Source organism: Gadus macrocephalus, chromosome 12 (genome assembly GCF_031168955.1).
Source record: "Gadus macrocephalus chromosome 12, ASM3116895v1".
NCBI lineage: Eukaryota > Metazoa > Chordata > Actinopteri > Gadiformes > Gadidae > Gadus > Gadus macrocephalus.
In genome coordinates this window covers 20856205-20870665 of record NC_082393.1, presented here as the reverse complement: position 1 = coordinate 20870665, position 14461 = coordinate 20856205, and the positions used below count along the sequence as shown (strand labels likewise).

General features: G+C 44.4%; 1 protein-coding gene across 2 annotated transcripts in view; it reads right to left on the bottom strand.

The window, feature by feature from the left end:
* The window catches only part of si:ch211-51h4.2 (uncharacterized), a 75184-nt gene that overhangs the window by 22315 nt on the left and 38408 nt on the right, over window positions 1-14461 (bottom strand). For both annotated transcript variants that reach the window (XM_060067014.1, XM_060067015.1), the window contains exons 10-11: window positions 10650-10708; window positions 10226-10290 (exon numbers count right to left, since the gene is read on the bottom strand). In XM_060067014.1, coding sequence (XP_059922997.1) covers window positions 10226-10290; window positions 10650-10708 — 124 coding nt within the window. The remainder of the gene's footprint in view (window positions 1-10225; window positions 10291-10649; window positions 10709-14461) is intronic.

Below are 14461 nucleotides of genomic sequence, written 5' to 3'. Positions count from 1 at the left end.
CGGGAGAGAAAAATACTAAAATAAACTGCACTTTACTTTTTTGCCAAAGTCCAAAGTACGCGGGCGCCCCGGAATGGGCCATGACCATGCCCGAGTGCTTTCTGTTTTTGTGTATTGAAACACAAATGGAAGTGGGAACATAAAAACGAATGTTTTTACACCTCGGGTGAATGGAATTGAGAAAAAGTGTGCGTCGGGTCAAATGTCAACAGAAGCACACGCACACACACACACAGACAAACACACAGACACACACACACAGCTCATGAAGACCTGAATGTCTCTCCCTGTCCCAACACTGCAATAGCACTCAGTATTTTGTCCATTAGGGTGTGAGTCATTCTGCTGCTAGTGACTTTGTGCCTTCGTGTGGTTGTGAGTCAGGGTGAGTCAGTAGCCCCTTTCACACAGCCAGTTGAAGGTGAGAATGATTGCACTGTGATTCCGCCCTCGCATTATGTATAAAACCTAGCAACACAGAAAGGGGGCTCATTGTTTTGTGTGTCTAAAGAGGGAACAGTCTCAGGGGGTGCCCGGAGGTGTGACGCTTTGATGACGTGTCATGTGTGCGACCCACCAACGGGGTTTGAACATCGCTGAAGAATGAAAAGACTAGTCAGAGACCAGCGGGATTTGACGAAGAAGAACCAATCGTCCCGGTTTAAGGTCCGTGCACCTGTCTGCCCTGGACCGCTACCTGCTTCGAATCACTTTTTCCTCCAATATATTTCTGATCGCACAAACATGAGGCGCGTGCAAATCCGGCATTGTAACAGCGGCTTTGCTGGCGTTTGGAGAGTCGTATTATTGTGCACGGCTAGAAAAAGCACCTCAACAAAACAGTTCATCCGCCGTAATTCTAACGTCCCCACCAAAAACGTACGCCACACAACCACACCATGCATGTATGGTGCTGGATCTCCCCTAGGCTACAGCGATATCGTGGGATCTCTGTATAGACGGGGGTAGTGAGCGAGAGCAGAGGGCTAGAAAAAGTGATAAAGTGTGTGCGTTTGTGAAGGGAGGTGTTGTTTTAGGGCTGTTATGGCTCCACGTCGAGGCAACGCATGGGGGTTTACAGACCCATTACGTCCTTGCGGACCTTCCTTGCGGACCTTCCTTGCGTCCCCCGCAAGGGCCTAACGCGTGTCTCCCAAAAGTTCTAACCTTGCATCGAGGCGTCGCAGCGGCAAGGGCTGTGATTGGTCGGCTAACTAAAACCTGACCTAAACCCGACGCAGAACCAAAACAGGTTCACGGCTGCATGGTCATTGCGTTGCGTCAATGTGGAACCATTACTAAGCCTTAAGAGTTAATCATGACTCGGTGTGTGTGGCGGGGGGCAGCACGGGTTCAAGTGTGTGAAGCCGGTCGCCACACACACTCCAGGGGAGGCTGGTCCACAGAGCCAGAGGAGGTAGATCCCCCTCTGCTTCGAGGGGCAAGAGGGAGATCAAAACATAAAAAAAGTGACTGTTGAAAAAAGACATAACCAAATCTCTAGATAATTTATACTACCGTTTTTTGGTCTTCTTCGGAAGCAAACCATTATTGAAATTCTGATTAAAACGCGTTAACAGCCGTCTTGTGTGAAGTGGGGGCGTGGGGTCGAAGAGGACGGGCTCCTGCTGTCCTACTCAGGGCGGGTTCCCTCGTATAGATTGGATGCACTTAATTTTGCTTTCATGCTAATCTGTTATTGGCTGCTCCAAATGAGGACGTCCTCCCTGACCAATCAACAACCAGAATACAAAATTGACATCGGCTTTGGACTGATCATTTCCAGATTACCTCTTCGATTCTCTACCGCTGTGTTGTGCGAACTGGCAGAAAGGCGATAGGTTGAATAACGCATACAGGATATAGTTTTCAAATTATAGTCTTGTTTTAACAAATGTTGTACACGAGACTTTCGTGTCCGAAGAGACAAAAACGCTTTGAAATGTTCACGTCAATTACCGTCTATTTTGCGGCGGCAGGCTGGCTAGATGCTGGGGAAGCTTACAATGATTCACCTCAGACCACAAAGTGACACAGTGAATCATGTTCTGCCAACCACATTTCATTCTTTGCCGTACCCAACTAAATCCAGACTTAAAAAAGGGACTCCGCCGAGCTCCGTCTGTGATCTGCCTCACATCCTTCTGCAGCGCTCTGGGGCTACCAACTCTCCATGAACTCTGATTATTTCAGTTGAGCGCTGCAATACCCGGCCCTTCCACCCTCTACATCTGAGTCAGCCAAACCAGCAGGGCACTCTGGATAACTTTTGTGTACACATTTTGTCCTCAATTGAGTGCATCTTGTTCTAATACTACATGGCATCATTACTAAATGGCTTGATGATAGGCATGCTAATTTTAAATCAGCAAAGTAGTCTGCGTTTGTCACTAGTCACGCAAAAAATGCAATTTTTCCAACACTCGACAGAGACTTCACGAGTGTGAGTGAGGCCGTGTGTGTATAGCTATGTGTGTGTATGTCATCAAGAAGGCTATGAAGTTAGGAATCTCCAAACACAAATGGGAGGATCAGGGTGAATGGATGAATAATTACTGTATCGTGGTCTGGTCCCACCGCGTTCATGTCCCTCATAAGGGGGCTTACCCTAACCCATGAGCCTCATTTTCAATGGTCAAAGTGAAGTGTCAGAGTGATACGGTGCACCCGTCTACCTCCATCTGAGAGGCTCACAGTCTTGTTGATCCAGCTTACACGTTGTGACCTAGTGCACACACCTCAAAATAAGAAGACGCCTCCGGTCCTCCCCAATTGCTAAAGTTACCAGCCTCCATTGGCCCTCACAGAGCACAGAGCATGGGGTCTGCTATAGAGGTGGTCTCATTATCAAAGGGACCCCTCGGCCTGCCAGTCAATGTCCCCCCATCCACACACACACACACACACACACACACACACACACACACACACACACACACACACACACACACACACACACACACACACACACACACACACACACACACACACACACACACACACACACACACAGGCAGTCTGATTTATTATAGCTACAGTTATTCCACTAGCTGTAACTAGCAAGGATACAGTGCCACTGTTTGTGTGTGATTCTAGGCTTATGCTGATGAACATCACACACGCACGCACACATGTATGCACAGACGCATGCACACACACACACCATCACTCCCACGTTGATCCCCCTGCTCACCGACAAATGTCAACCAAGTCATATATATATACTCTGTATGTATAATTGATGATCATTTCTATATAATGCTAATTTATTATACATTGTATTGATAATACAATAAAATATATTGTAGATATAATCATATAAATTGCGTCATTGTAAAAACAACTTTGATTGTAGTTTTACAAGGCACCATTTTATGGAGAGAATCATTGACTTATTTCATTTTATATCAAAGGTGTAAGAAGGAAATGTAACAAGCATAAAACATAAACATAAAGGAATCTAACAACATGGTAATCTCGTTTTGAGGAATGAAAAACCAGTATTCCCACTTGAAACCCCAACTGATTAGAACAAGCAGATCAGGGCCTGCTTCAGAAGTACCGATACGTCCTCCGGTGATTCATTAGTGAGATCTTTGTTGTGAGGGATGTTTATGTATTTTTTTCCCCGCTTACTTTATGCCACCTTTTCCCTCGCTCCTAAATTATTTCCACTGCAGGCAACTGAATTGGGACCTTTTATCGGCAGGCGTAAAAAGCCGAGACGGCTCGCGGCGACACGCGTGCCCTGATTAGCCTGAAATATGGCTGTTTTTGCCAGAGTAAGTATACCACCCGCTGATATATCAACAATCAACCAGCCGCGTGAGCTGTTCTTTACAATGTCGTACAACCATGAGTTGAATGCATGACGCACGTTTATGCAGCACATCATTCCTGAGTCATAAATAACAGCCCCCGCACCCCCCAGAAAAAGGCCAACAAAATGAAAATGGGCACAGAAGCAACATCAGGATGGGGTCTAATCCAACACATTATTATGAAACCTCATCTCATCTCACCACTGACTTGGAAGTTTCCCCCCGCAGCCATGAAGGCCCTGAAAGTCCTGGAAGGAACGATGAGGATCTAACAATTGAAATAGATTTATTTTATATTACAGGTGAAAAGGAGCATCCCGTCCCCGTCAATTTCCACTTTTTATTTATCTTCTATCACATTATAATAATAGAACTGTCACGCGTACCAGTGCTCCGAGATGAAGAAAAATAAATTGCTTTTTTTATATTTTCAGGACAATAATTTCCAAGGTACAATCATGAATCAAGGGCGCAGCAGGGGGAATGAGGTGCACGATTCCCGACGGCAGAGGGAATAATACAAAGGCCTGAACCATTGTCCTACACAAAGGACAGCGTTAGAATATGGGCATTTATATCCAAACATGTGCAATTGGCACACACAATAATAGTCCTTCAACAGCATAGAACTTTAGTTTCTAGTTTGTGTATCGTCCACGCATTTCAAGTAGATCTTCACCTCAGAATGAAAAAACATCTTGCCTTCTGTACGGAGATGTATGTCTTCTGGCTCATGAGCGTGTGCGACAGCCAAAGACAATCCTATTCTTCATTAATTGATCTTCCTCTATACATCACAGACTAAATCTCGTAAAATAAGCATACTGTACATGGCAAATACAGATACTTCTGAGAAACAGTAATTGTTGCCTTTAACATTGTATTACAAAGATAATAGTATGCTGTACGTCCTGGCACTTAATGTATGTACTTATTGTGTGTTGTACGTCCTGGCACTTAAAAATAGCACTTAGCATTGTGCTGTAGCGTCTTATTTTGTCTATCTTTTTTGTATACGGGTAATGGGTTAACTAATTGTAAGTGCTTGCCACTTGTTTCTATGAATCTCATTACGGTGACGACAGCGATATATTGTTTCTGTTTCTTCAGACAAATGTACTCTGACAATTGAATGTCGCTTTGGATAAAAGATTCTGCTAATGCACTCAATTTCATAAAATGTACATGTTCATATCACACGGCACTTATTGTATGATAAATAAACCACTAGTCAGTGACTAAGCACTGTTCAGTGTGCATTAAGCAGGGGATCCAAACCTTTGGGGCCGATATTCATATGGGGTAGCGGGAGGTTACTTACTACTTCACTGGAATCTGCCTGATATTACAGGCAGATGCTGATTGGGTTAAACCAAGGGAAGCAGATGCACCAAAAAAAACACCAAAATGTACAAAAAGTGGGGTCAAAAAACGTTGGAACCACGAGTATAAAGACAAATGTATGCTCAAAGTCATGCTTCCAGGAGTGGTAAACACGTTTGTGAGTTTAGAGAAGCTGCAACAAAAGCAGGTAAAAAAAATCTCATGAGAACTAATGAATAGTGAGTCATTGTTGCTAGGAACCCGAGGTCTCTGAAGTACGGCTGCAAGGGGTGAGAAAACAAGAAGAATGTGAACTAGTCTCCCCCACCCACTGGCTTCAGCTTTGCTCTATGGCCTGTCGGAGGGGCTATGCTGGGTCCAGAATGCAGCTCTGGAGGAGATTTATCCATTCATTTGTTGTGGCTCTGCTTCAGTGCACCCCACAACACGCCATTTCTATTTTATTCTCACTAGTCTCTCACTCTCCGCTGGATGGGCCGGGCAGAATTATGTCCCCTGCGATAATTATCCATCAAAATTATTGTCTGAAAAATGGGGGCGAGGGGAAATTGCTTACGAGGATGTCAAGTTGGGCCGCGGGGGTGGAAGTAGGAAGTGGGAATGAACTGAGATAAATAGAAAACGAGTGCTCGGGAATAGAAAATAGTGTTTGAACGGTAGGTCCTGCGACGTGACTGTATCCTGCGTTCGCTCGGATTATTAAAAGTGAATTCCTAATGAGCGATGTCAGTCGGAATCAATGTTTCTGATTGGCTATCGTTTGTCATGTTCTGCAGTTGATTAGCATCAGTGTCACATCAATCAGTGGATGCATGCATCAGCAGGCTGGTTTCAAGGCCTCAACATCCAATTATATTCTATCAAGACGTTAGAGTGGTCCAGAGATTACGTGTTGGTCTCTACACCCACTCACCGCTATGGCTTGCTGTCGTCAGCCCCTGCTCACTTCCTTCATTCCACATCATCATCCGCATACTGTTGATGTGTTTAGAGCACCTGCATTATGTTTGATGGATGTGATGATCTCATGTATGCTTAATGTTTACCATGCCCCCTAATAGGTAGATAGTATCTCTGAACCATGTACGTGATTTGGTTAGAGGTCTACTGGACATTGTTTGTTGGTAGATAGTGGATGGTTCTTCCCTAATGGAACAGCTGCAATGCTTACATCTTAACTGAATAAATAGACCTGGATCTATTCTTTCCGAGCGGAAAATTTGAAACAAAACAATCCAACGGAAATGCTACTTTTAAAACACAATCACACAAGCTCTTTCACACAGTAAGGCGGGAACAGGTAACACGTGTTTAACAAGTAACTATAATATCTTCATCCTGGCAACAAGACCTTAGTACGCCAAAAATAAAAAATACATCATTTGTGCGGAGGTGTTATGACGAGTGTGGGTGCATGCGTTGATATGTGTTTGGCTATTCAGTACAAGGTTGTGTACATGCACTTTCCTCCACTGCTACATTGTCGAAGGACACTTAGGTTTGTGGGTGGGTGTTTATGAGCTAGCTCGCATGGGCCCATGGTCACGTGCACCTGGATGAAAACTGAGATTACAACTGCTTTGTTAAAAGGCAATCAAATACAAACATTTTGAGGAATTTCTGTTCATGCAGGGTCATCATGGTCATTCTGTTCATCATGCTACCAGAATATGTCAAATTGTCTGTACAAGCTATGGCAAGTAATCAGCAATCAGAAAAATTGCATAATCTAACTGGGATGGTTGGTGTTTTCACTCTTTTGTTTAGTTTGTTTGTAAGTTTACATCGTGTTTAGAGATGGATTACAAAGAACCGCTGCTTTTAAAGTCCAACTCGGAATACAACATAAAATACAACAAAACTACCTGGGAAAAATGCACCCAGTGCCGGCTCAGGCACAGTTCTAATTTGTTACGGATTGTTTGTGTCGGATGGAAAACGCTTAGTGTCAAACACAGCAAAGTGCTTGGTATTGAGCAGCGGAATGATGTTACCTGAAAGCCTAGAAAAACATTATTTATAACATAAAATGACAGCCGCAACTGCATCCCCTGCCGTGTTCCTACAGAAAGACATAACAGGGTGAACGATATCATACTGTCCTGGTGTGAAACGTTCCTGATGGATGTACTGCGACTGCCAACTCATTCCGAGTGTCAATAGGCAGCTTTCGTTGCATTAAGGTCATCACTGAGCTGCTTTTGCCCCTGTCTCGAAGAGTAAAAGTGACTTGACAGTCCGAGTGAAGGAGCACATTGTTAAAGGTGGTGCTGGAAAGAGCTGTCTGCAGGTAGTAAACTGTGATAAACGCCATCTTGCAGGGTTTAATTTCTTAAAGCTGCAGCAGGGGAGACAACACGCTCTTCCCAGACTTACGTAGACGGTGGGGTGATAGATCCATGCCCCGTCAAGCACTGAACCTCTTCCTGTTTGTTGTTGCCGATGCTAGGTTGGAAAGTTTCCATCAATTGGTATTTTCTAGTGACCACTTTAGTGCCCATCTTAGCGTGTTTCTTTGAAAATGTAGGCTGAAATAGAATTAAACAGTACCTACACCCACCTAAAGTGTGCACGATCAAATAACACATTATTCCTAGGTTATGAACAGATCCCTCAGACTCTATGGACATTTTGTACATAATGTATGGAGTCTGCAATGTACGTTCAGGAAGAAGTGTAATACATGTTTAAGTGTAGGGAAGGATATGGGTGTGGCGAGCAACCTGAGCACGCATTGATTAGAACGATCGCCGCTGATCCATCAGTGTGGATCGGCTCGCCTAAAGCGGGGCCGTACGTGACTCCCCCTGTGTCTGCTGTTCATCCATACAGAATCCCATCTGGGGCCCACAAAGTGCACCCCAGGTGCTCTGGGACCTTCTCACTACCAGGGGCCAATTGGGGAACCCACAAGCTAGGAGTGATGTCTCAGCGTCGACCCTGTGTTCTTTAAAATAAATATAACGATTTTTTTATGATCGAGTGAGTTTGACAGGAAGGTATGGGAGAGAGGGGAAGACATGCAGCAAAGGAAAAAGGGCAGGAATTGAACCCGGGTTGCTGCGGTAAGGACTGAGCCTCAATGGTATGCTCTCTAACCCATTGACCCCCTGTTTTAGCGGTGGGGTAAATGAGCTGTGTTGTTTTTTTGTGGTGACTTTAATGCAGTTACGTTATGACGGTGATGATGGGCACGCTCGGATCAGATTCCCGCCGTGCTCGCCCTAATGGGAAAGAGGACGCAACAGATCCTTGTCAGTTGTGATGAGTGTAGCTGATCTTGTTTGTAGCACTATCCAACCAATCAGACGTGGGAGATGACTATCTGTAACAATATATTATCCGTACGACGACCGCTCTCTCTCTCTCTCTCTCTTTCTTTGACCTTCTGTCACTCACTACTTCTCCGCTGATTACATAGGCGGATTTCATTATGTGTGTGTTTGTTTGCGTGTACAGAACAAGTATAATGTATTGTTTGTTTGATGCTGTTTGCAGACACGCAGGCACTTTATGCTAATCTCACAGTACTTTATTTTAAGTGGAGATACCAGAGACTCGGCTACTGAAATCTAACAGAAGACAAAACATGGACAATTACTACTATGCACGCTCGCACACACACACACACACACATGTGAGGAAATGGGTAAAAAATCAATGGCTAACTCACCACTGCTACCAATGCTTGCACTGGATTAAATATTATGGTTGAGGTCAGATATTCGTTAGATGTGGGGAGAATTTTAATTCAAGCAACATTTTCCCTCTTTCGCTTTTATTTCATGATATATAACCTATAGAGGGCTGGCTGTTGTGGATGGTTTGGGTTCAAATTATGCATGTACCACTTTTTAAGCAATATCTCTTGGTACTGGTGCTCCAGTATACCTCAATTAAATCAATATCCTGGGCTACACCCCCAAAAAAGGTACAGAATTGTTACAGGGTCACAGTTGCTTTATGCTTGTTCATACAAACACATTCACCACTCCAGGGTAGAGCCCTTTGACTTTTTTTGCAAAGTTCCACACGATTCAGGCGTCCAACTTTCCAATACCGTGAATCTGGGCTCTCTTCCACCACCATTTGTTTCTTCAGATCCTATGAGACCCCATCTTCATCACGCACTGAGCTCTCCACCCCACCGCAATAAATGACTGACATGCACAAAATGCCTGCTACATTACAGCCAAGTCAGAGTGCTCGTGGAGAATGGGAGCCGCCTTCATGATCGATCACGCTGGGAGGATTTCAAGTTAAGGTGAAGAAAACATCCCAGCAGTCTCATCACAACAAGACATTAGGGCAGCGTTATACCCTGACTGAACACACTGGCACTTGGCTACCCTTTCATTCTCCTCCTCCAACCACTCCATTTGTTCAGGTCCAAAGTGGACTGTAGGTCTAGTTTGTCCTCTGCTGTTGTCTGTTCACAGCGTCTGAGCAAACACTACGGCAGCAGTCCTACCTAACTGCTGTGCTTCGACGGCAAGACACTCTCTAAAATCACATGCGTGTGACGCTGAGTGGTAGTTTGAGGTCGAACTCTGCTATGAATTTTGATTTAACCCTGGCAAGGAGAAAATACTCAATAATTGAATTACCAAGGCTGATCATTAAGTGGATGATCTGTGTTTTTATATTGGCGTAAAATTAGAGAGTCGTTTTTTATTTAAACAAATGCATTCTGGTTTTTTTGGAGTTTCAGGCTGGACTTTTCTCAAGAGTGTACCCTGAGATCAGGACAGGAACAAAATCCATCAAAAGATTGTCAGTAAAAATAACTTACCAGCCAACTTTCACAATATAAACCGAATGGGTTGTTCAACCACTCTCCTCCAGTACGTGGTCGGCCAAATCTACATGAACCTCTGCTTCATGCAACTGTAAAATATGTCCTAAGGACAGTGGTGCTTGCATTCATCCTTCTTAGCCCTTCAAATACAATACAGCCAATGACTGTTCAAAGCGGTATTCATAATGTCATAATGGCTCATTTTGAAACACAAAGTGAAACACAAAACATTCTACTACTTCTCCGATTACATTTTGCTTACCAGAGAATGTTGAGCACAGCGCATGTGGTGAGACCCGCTAATACAGCTCTCCTGAACCACAGGATCTGGGGGGGATAGAGAGAGAGAGAGAGCGAGAGAGAGCGAGAGAGAGAGAGAGAGAGAGAGAGAGCGATAATAGAGGGGATTTTATAATCTATTAACAATAACCAAAAAAGAATGTCCATTAACCATGATCTCCAATTTTGCCGGTCGGAAGAACATTCGTTATTTGGATACAATAAATGCCAAACGGTTAGTTTACATACTGTAATCAGGCTGTGTGCTAAAGCTAGTGTACTAGTGTTTGAACTCCTCAATATGTACTGCTTGGGGGGGATTCTTCAGAGCCCCTACAAAGTCACGAAGCTGATGTACAATGTGACACAATGTTATGCAATGGGGAGCCTGGATACGTTGGCCGTACCTGGTTCTTGTTGTGGGAGATCTGTGAGAAGAGCATTGGCATCACGTTCACTATCCCTCCTGCGGAGACAGCAACAGAGAAGCAGGTGAGCTGCCATGTTTTATCATGGCTTCCTTAATAATAATCGTTTTTTCTTTGATTATCCCCTCCACTATGAATATAATATATAGATTTGCATTTGCTTTCTTTAAATGTATATAGATATAAAAACACTCAATATTTTTGTTTCAAATGCAAATGATATCTATAAAAGTAATCATAAGTAATCATCCGGTTTCTTCAGTGTAAATGCACCGGCGACACATACGCACACAAACACAAACAGCCACACGCACACAAACCTCCCCTCAGGTCCCTCAGAGGACCTGAGGGGAGGTTTAGTGCACGGCAAACAGTGCACGGCAAACCGCATCAGCCCCGGGGCCTGACTACACTCCCTTGGTCCGAACTCAGAGGTTACATCTACGGGTTCTGTGATTCTTATACAGTATGTAACAATATCATACATTGCATCATATATCAGTATCAAGCACTTTTCGTCGCATCTCTTCTTAGTGAAAGACACAGACGGTCGTGATTGAAGACGCAGTGTGTTTCTCCATAGTAAGACGTGGGTTGTGATCCAAGCTTGTGTCCAGCACTAGCACAAGACAAAACATGTCAGAGAGGAGACAGGAGGCAAAGGGGACAAGCAGAAGTAAGACTGCGGCACCCCGCATGTGTTTTATCTCCTGTCTCGGCCATTTGTTGATATGTCCATTGGAGCCGCAACGTGACATTTCCTTGCTTCCCATTTCATCTTCCCCGGGGAGGAGGACGAGTGTGGGGAAGGAAGGTTGTTAAAAAAAGGCTAGAGTTTACTGGATAAACTAGATTTCAGGCTACACTGGACAATATGGGTAAGAATGTTTCGGCAGGTCTTTCAGGCTAGATGTTGATAAAAAAATAAAAGGGTTGACGGATGGGGATATTCTTTAAAGGTCCCATGACATGAAAATCTCACTTTATGAGGTTTTCTAACATAAATATGAGTTCCCCTAGCCTGCCTATGGTCCCCCAGTGGCTAAAACTTGCGTTTGGTGTAAAACGAGCACGAGCTGTTCTGCTCGCCTTTGAAAAAACGGAGGCTCAAGTGCGCTGATTTGGAATGTCTGTATTCATGACGTCATCAGGAATCTCAGCTCCTCCCCTTACTCTGCCTTGCCCGCCCAGAGACGTTGGCCCGTGTGTGTGTGTGTGTGTGTGTGTGTGTGTGTGTGTGAATACACACACTGTAACGCAAGTGTTTCTTGTCGGTTCTTTGATGTGTCTTGTATTTCCACAACGAGACTGTTGTGGGGGTTATCTGAGCCATGGTTGAGAAGGAATTGGGGGAAAGGAACTTTGGCTTTGACTGGCTGAAGTACATGAACTGCGACATGTCGCCGGTTGCCGCGAGGCACCATCGCCCGGCAGCGGGCAGCCGGCAGCAGGCAGCGCCCGGTTCAGTCGACTTCAGGTTGATGTGAAAGTGGAAGAACCAGAGACGTCGCAGAACCCGACAAAGTCGTTTGTGATTCATAATATCGTCTGGAGGCGCACGCAGCTTTTGGCCGTGATAATATGTATTAAATGATATAGATTTCTATGTATTATATGATATTATTTAGATATAGAGCTCCAGGACTGTAACGCAAGTGTTGTACACTTCCTTATTATTTGGATAACCGTTCTGCTTCTGGCGTTATGGCGCATAACACGTCGGACTCTCGTCTCTGGTATTTCTACAACGAGACTCGTATTGGGGGTTATCTCAGCCATGGTTGAGAAGGAATTGGGGGAAAGGAACTTTGGCTTTGACTGGCTGAAGTACATGAACTGCGTCATGCCGCCGGTTGCCGCGAGGCACCATCGCCCGGCAGCGGGCAGCCGGCAGCAGGCAGCACCCGGTTCAGTCGACTTCAGGTTGAAAGTGGAAGAACCAGAGACGTCGCAGAACCCGACAAAGTCGTTTGTGATTCATAATATCGTCTGGAGGCGCACACAGCTTTTGGCCGTGATAAAATGTATTAAATGATATAGATTTCTATGTATTATATGATATTATTTAGATATAGAGCTCCAGGACTGTAACGCAAGTGTTGTACACTTCCTTGTTATTTGGATAACCGTTCTGTCGGACTCTCGTCTCTGGTATTTCTACAACGAGACTCGTATTGGGGGTTATCTCAGCCAAGGTTGAGAATGAATTGGGGGGAAGGAACTTTGGCTTTGACTCCCTCAAGAACATGAACCACGACATGGAGGAGAAAGGGATTGTTGGCGGCGAATGTCTCCAGCTTGAGACCCGCTGAGGGACCACCGCCGGAGGCGGAGGTGCCTAAGCGCTGCCCGGCAACGATCCCTTTCTCCTCGCGGTTCAGTCTACTTCACATTGATGAGGACGTTGAAGAACCAGGAACGTCAGAGAACCCTACGCGGTCGTTTGAGATTCATAATATCGGCTCACACAGCTTTTGGCCGTTATAATATATATTATATGATATAGATATCTATGTAGGCTATATGATAATATTTAGATATAGAGCTCCAGGACTCCCGTGTGTTCTAGAATATTTACAGAACACGGCTAAAGGCTGTGTGCGCCTCGCCATTGCGATACATCCACTGTAAACAGAGCGCATGGTACCGTGGCTGCAAGCTGCTCAGGGCCACACCCCCACCCTCCTCCTTGACCCGCCTCGCTCCTCCTCATTTGCATTAAAGCTACAGACGCCAAAACAGCGCATTTGGGGGAAGCTCAATGTGCGACTGGCTCGGAGTGGCTGTAACTCTGCACCACGGCTGAATTTCGGGAACGTCTTTGAATACTGTGTTAGTTGCCCACTAATACCTATATTAAAGAATACATAAAATAGCATGTCATGGGACCTTTAAAAGATAACTCACTTTACCGGTTAAATAATCGAAGCATGTTGTTTTATATTTAGGGTCTTCAATAATAATGTATGCTTTTCTGATCTTTAGACCTACAGCCTAATTAATATAATACTATACTATCTAGAGCTGAGGTCTTCAACAGGGGGTCCGCAGAGGTACTGCAGGGGGGTTGCGAAAGTTTTGGTTGATTAGACATTTTTTTTTTGATTCCCCCCCGCAATTGTTTCCACAAATTGAAATGTCTTTAAATACACATTAACATGAATCCAACACACTAGCCCCGTTTACATGGACACTTTTGATCCGATGGAGAGAGCTTTTCTCTGCCTGCTCCTTCAATTGAGAAGAAGGATAGTTTAAAATAAAACACAATTTTATACAATATATAAGTAGGGGGTCCCCGCTCCATCTCTCCATCAGTTTGGGGGTCCTTGGCCTGGAAAACGTTGAAGACCCCTGATCTAGAGCCAATACAGCAGATTTTACTGTATATATATTTTACTATATATACTATACTATAATGTATTATAGCTGTGTCTTCACTTAAATATCTGGGCACAAAGGGAAATTTGAAAGCATGGGTTGTAAATGGCATGACCTACCCAATAATTTGCAGTGTGGAAACCCTCTCACACAATACAAATCCAGGGATCATTACAATCATTTGCACATAATTATACAAATCTACATTTGGAACACTATACATTGACTTGGTGCTGATAATCCTCAAGTCGTATGCCTTTGTGTAAACATGGATCCCATTTTGCTTGATATCTTCATATCCGGCAGCACATACAGTGTCAAAATCGACTCATACCCGTGGACACGCACAACAGCTTGTCTACTCAATACGAATGAACTGAAGAATCAAACAAACACCTGAGATTACCGGC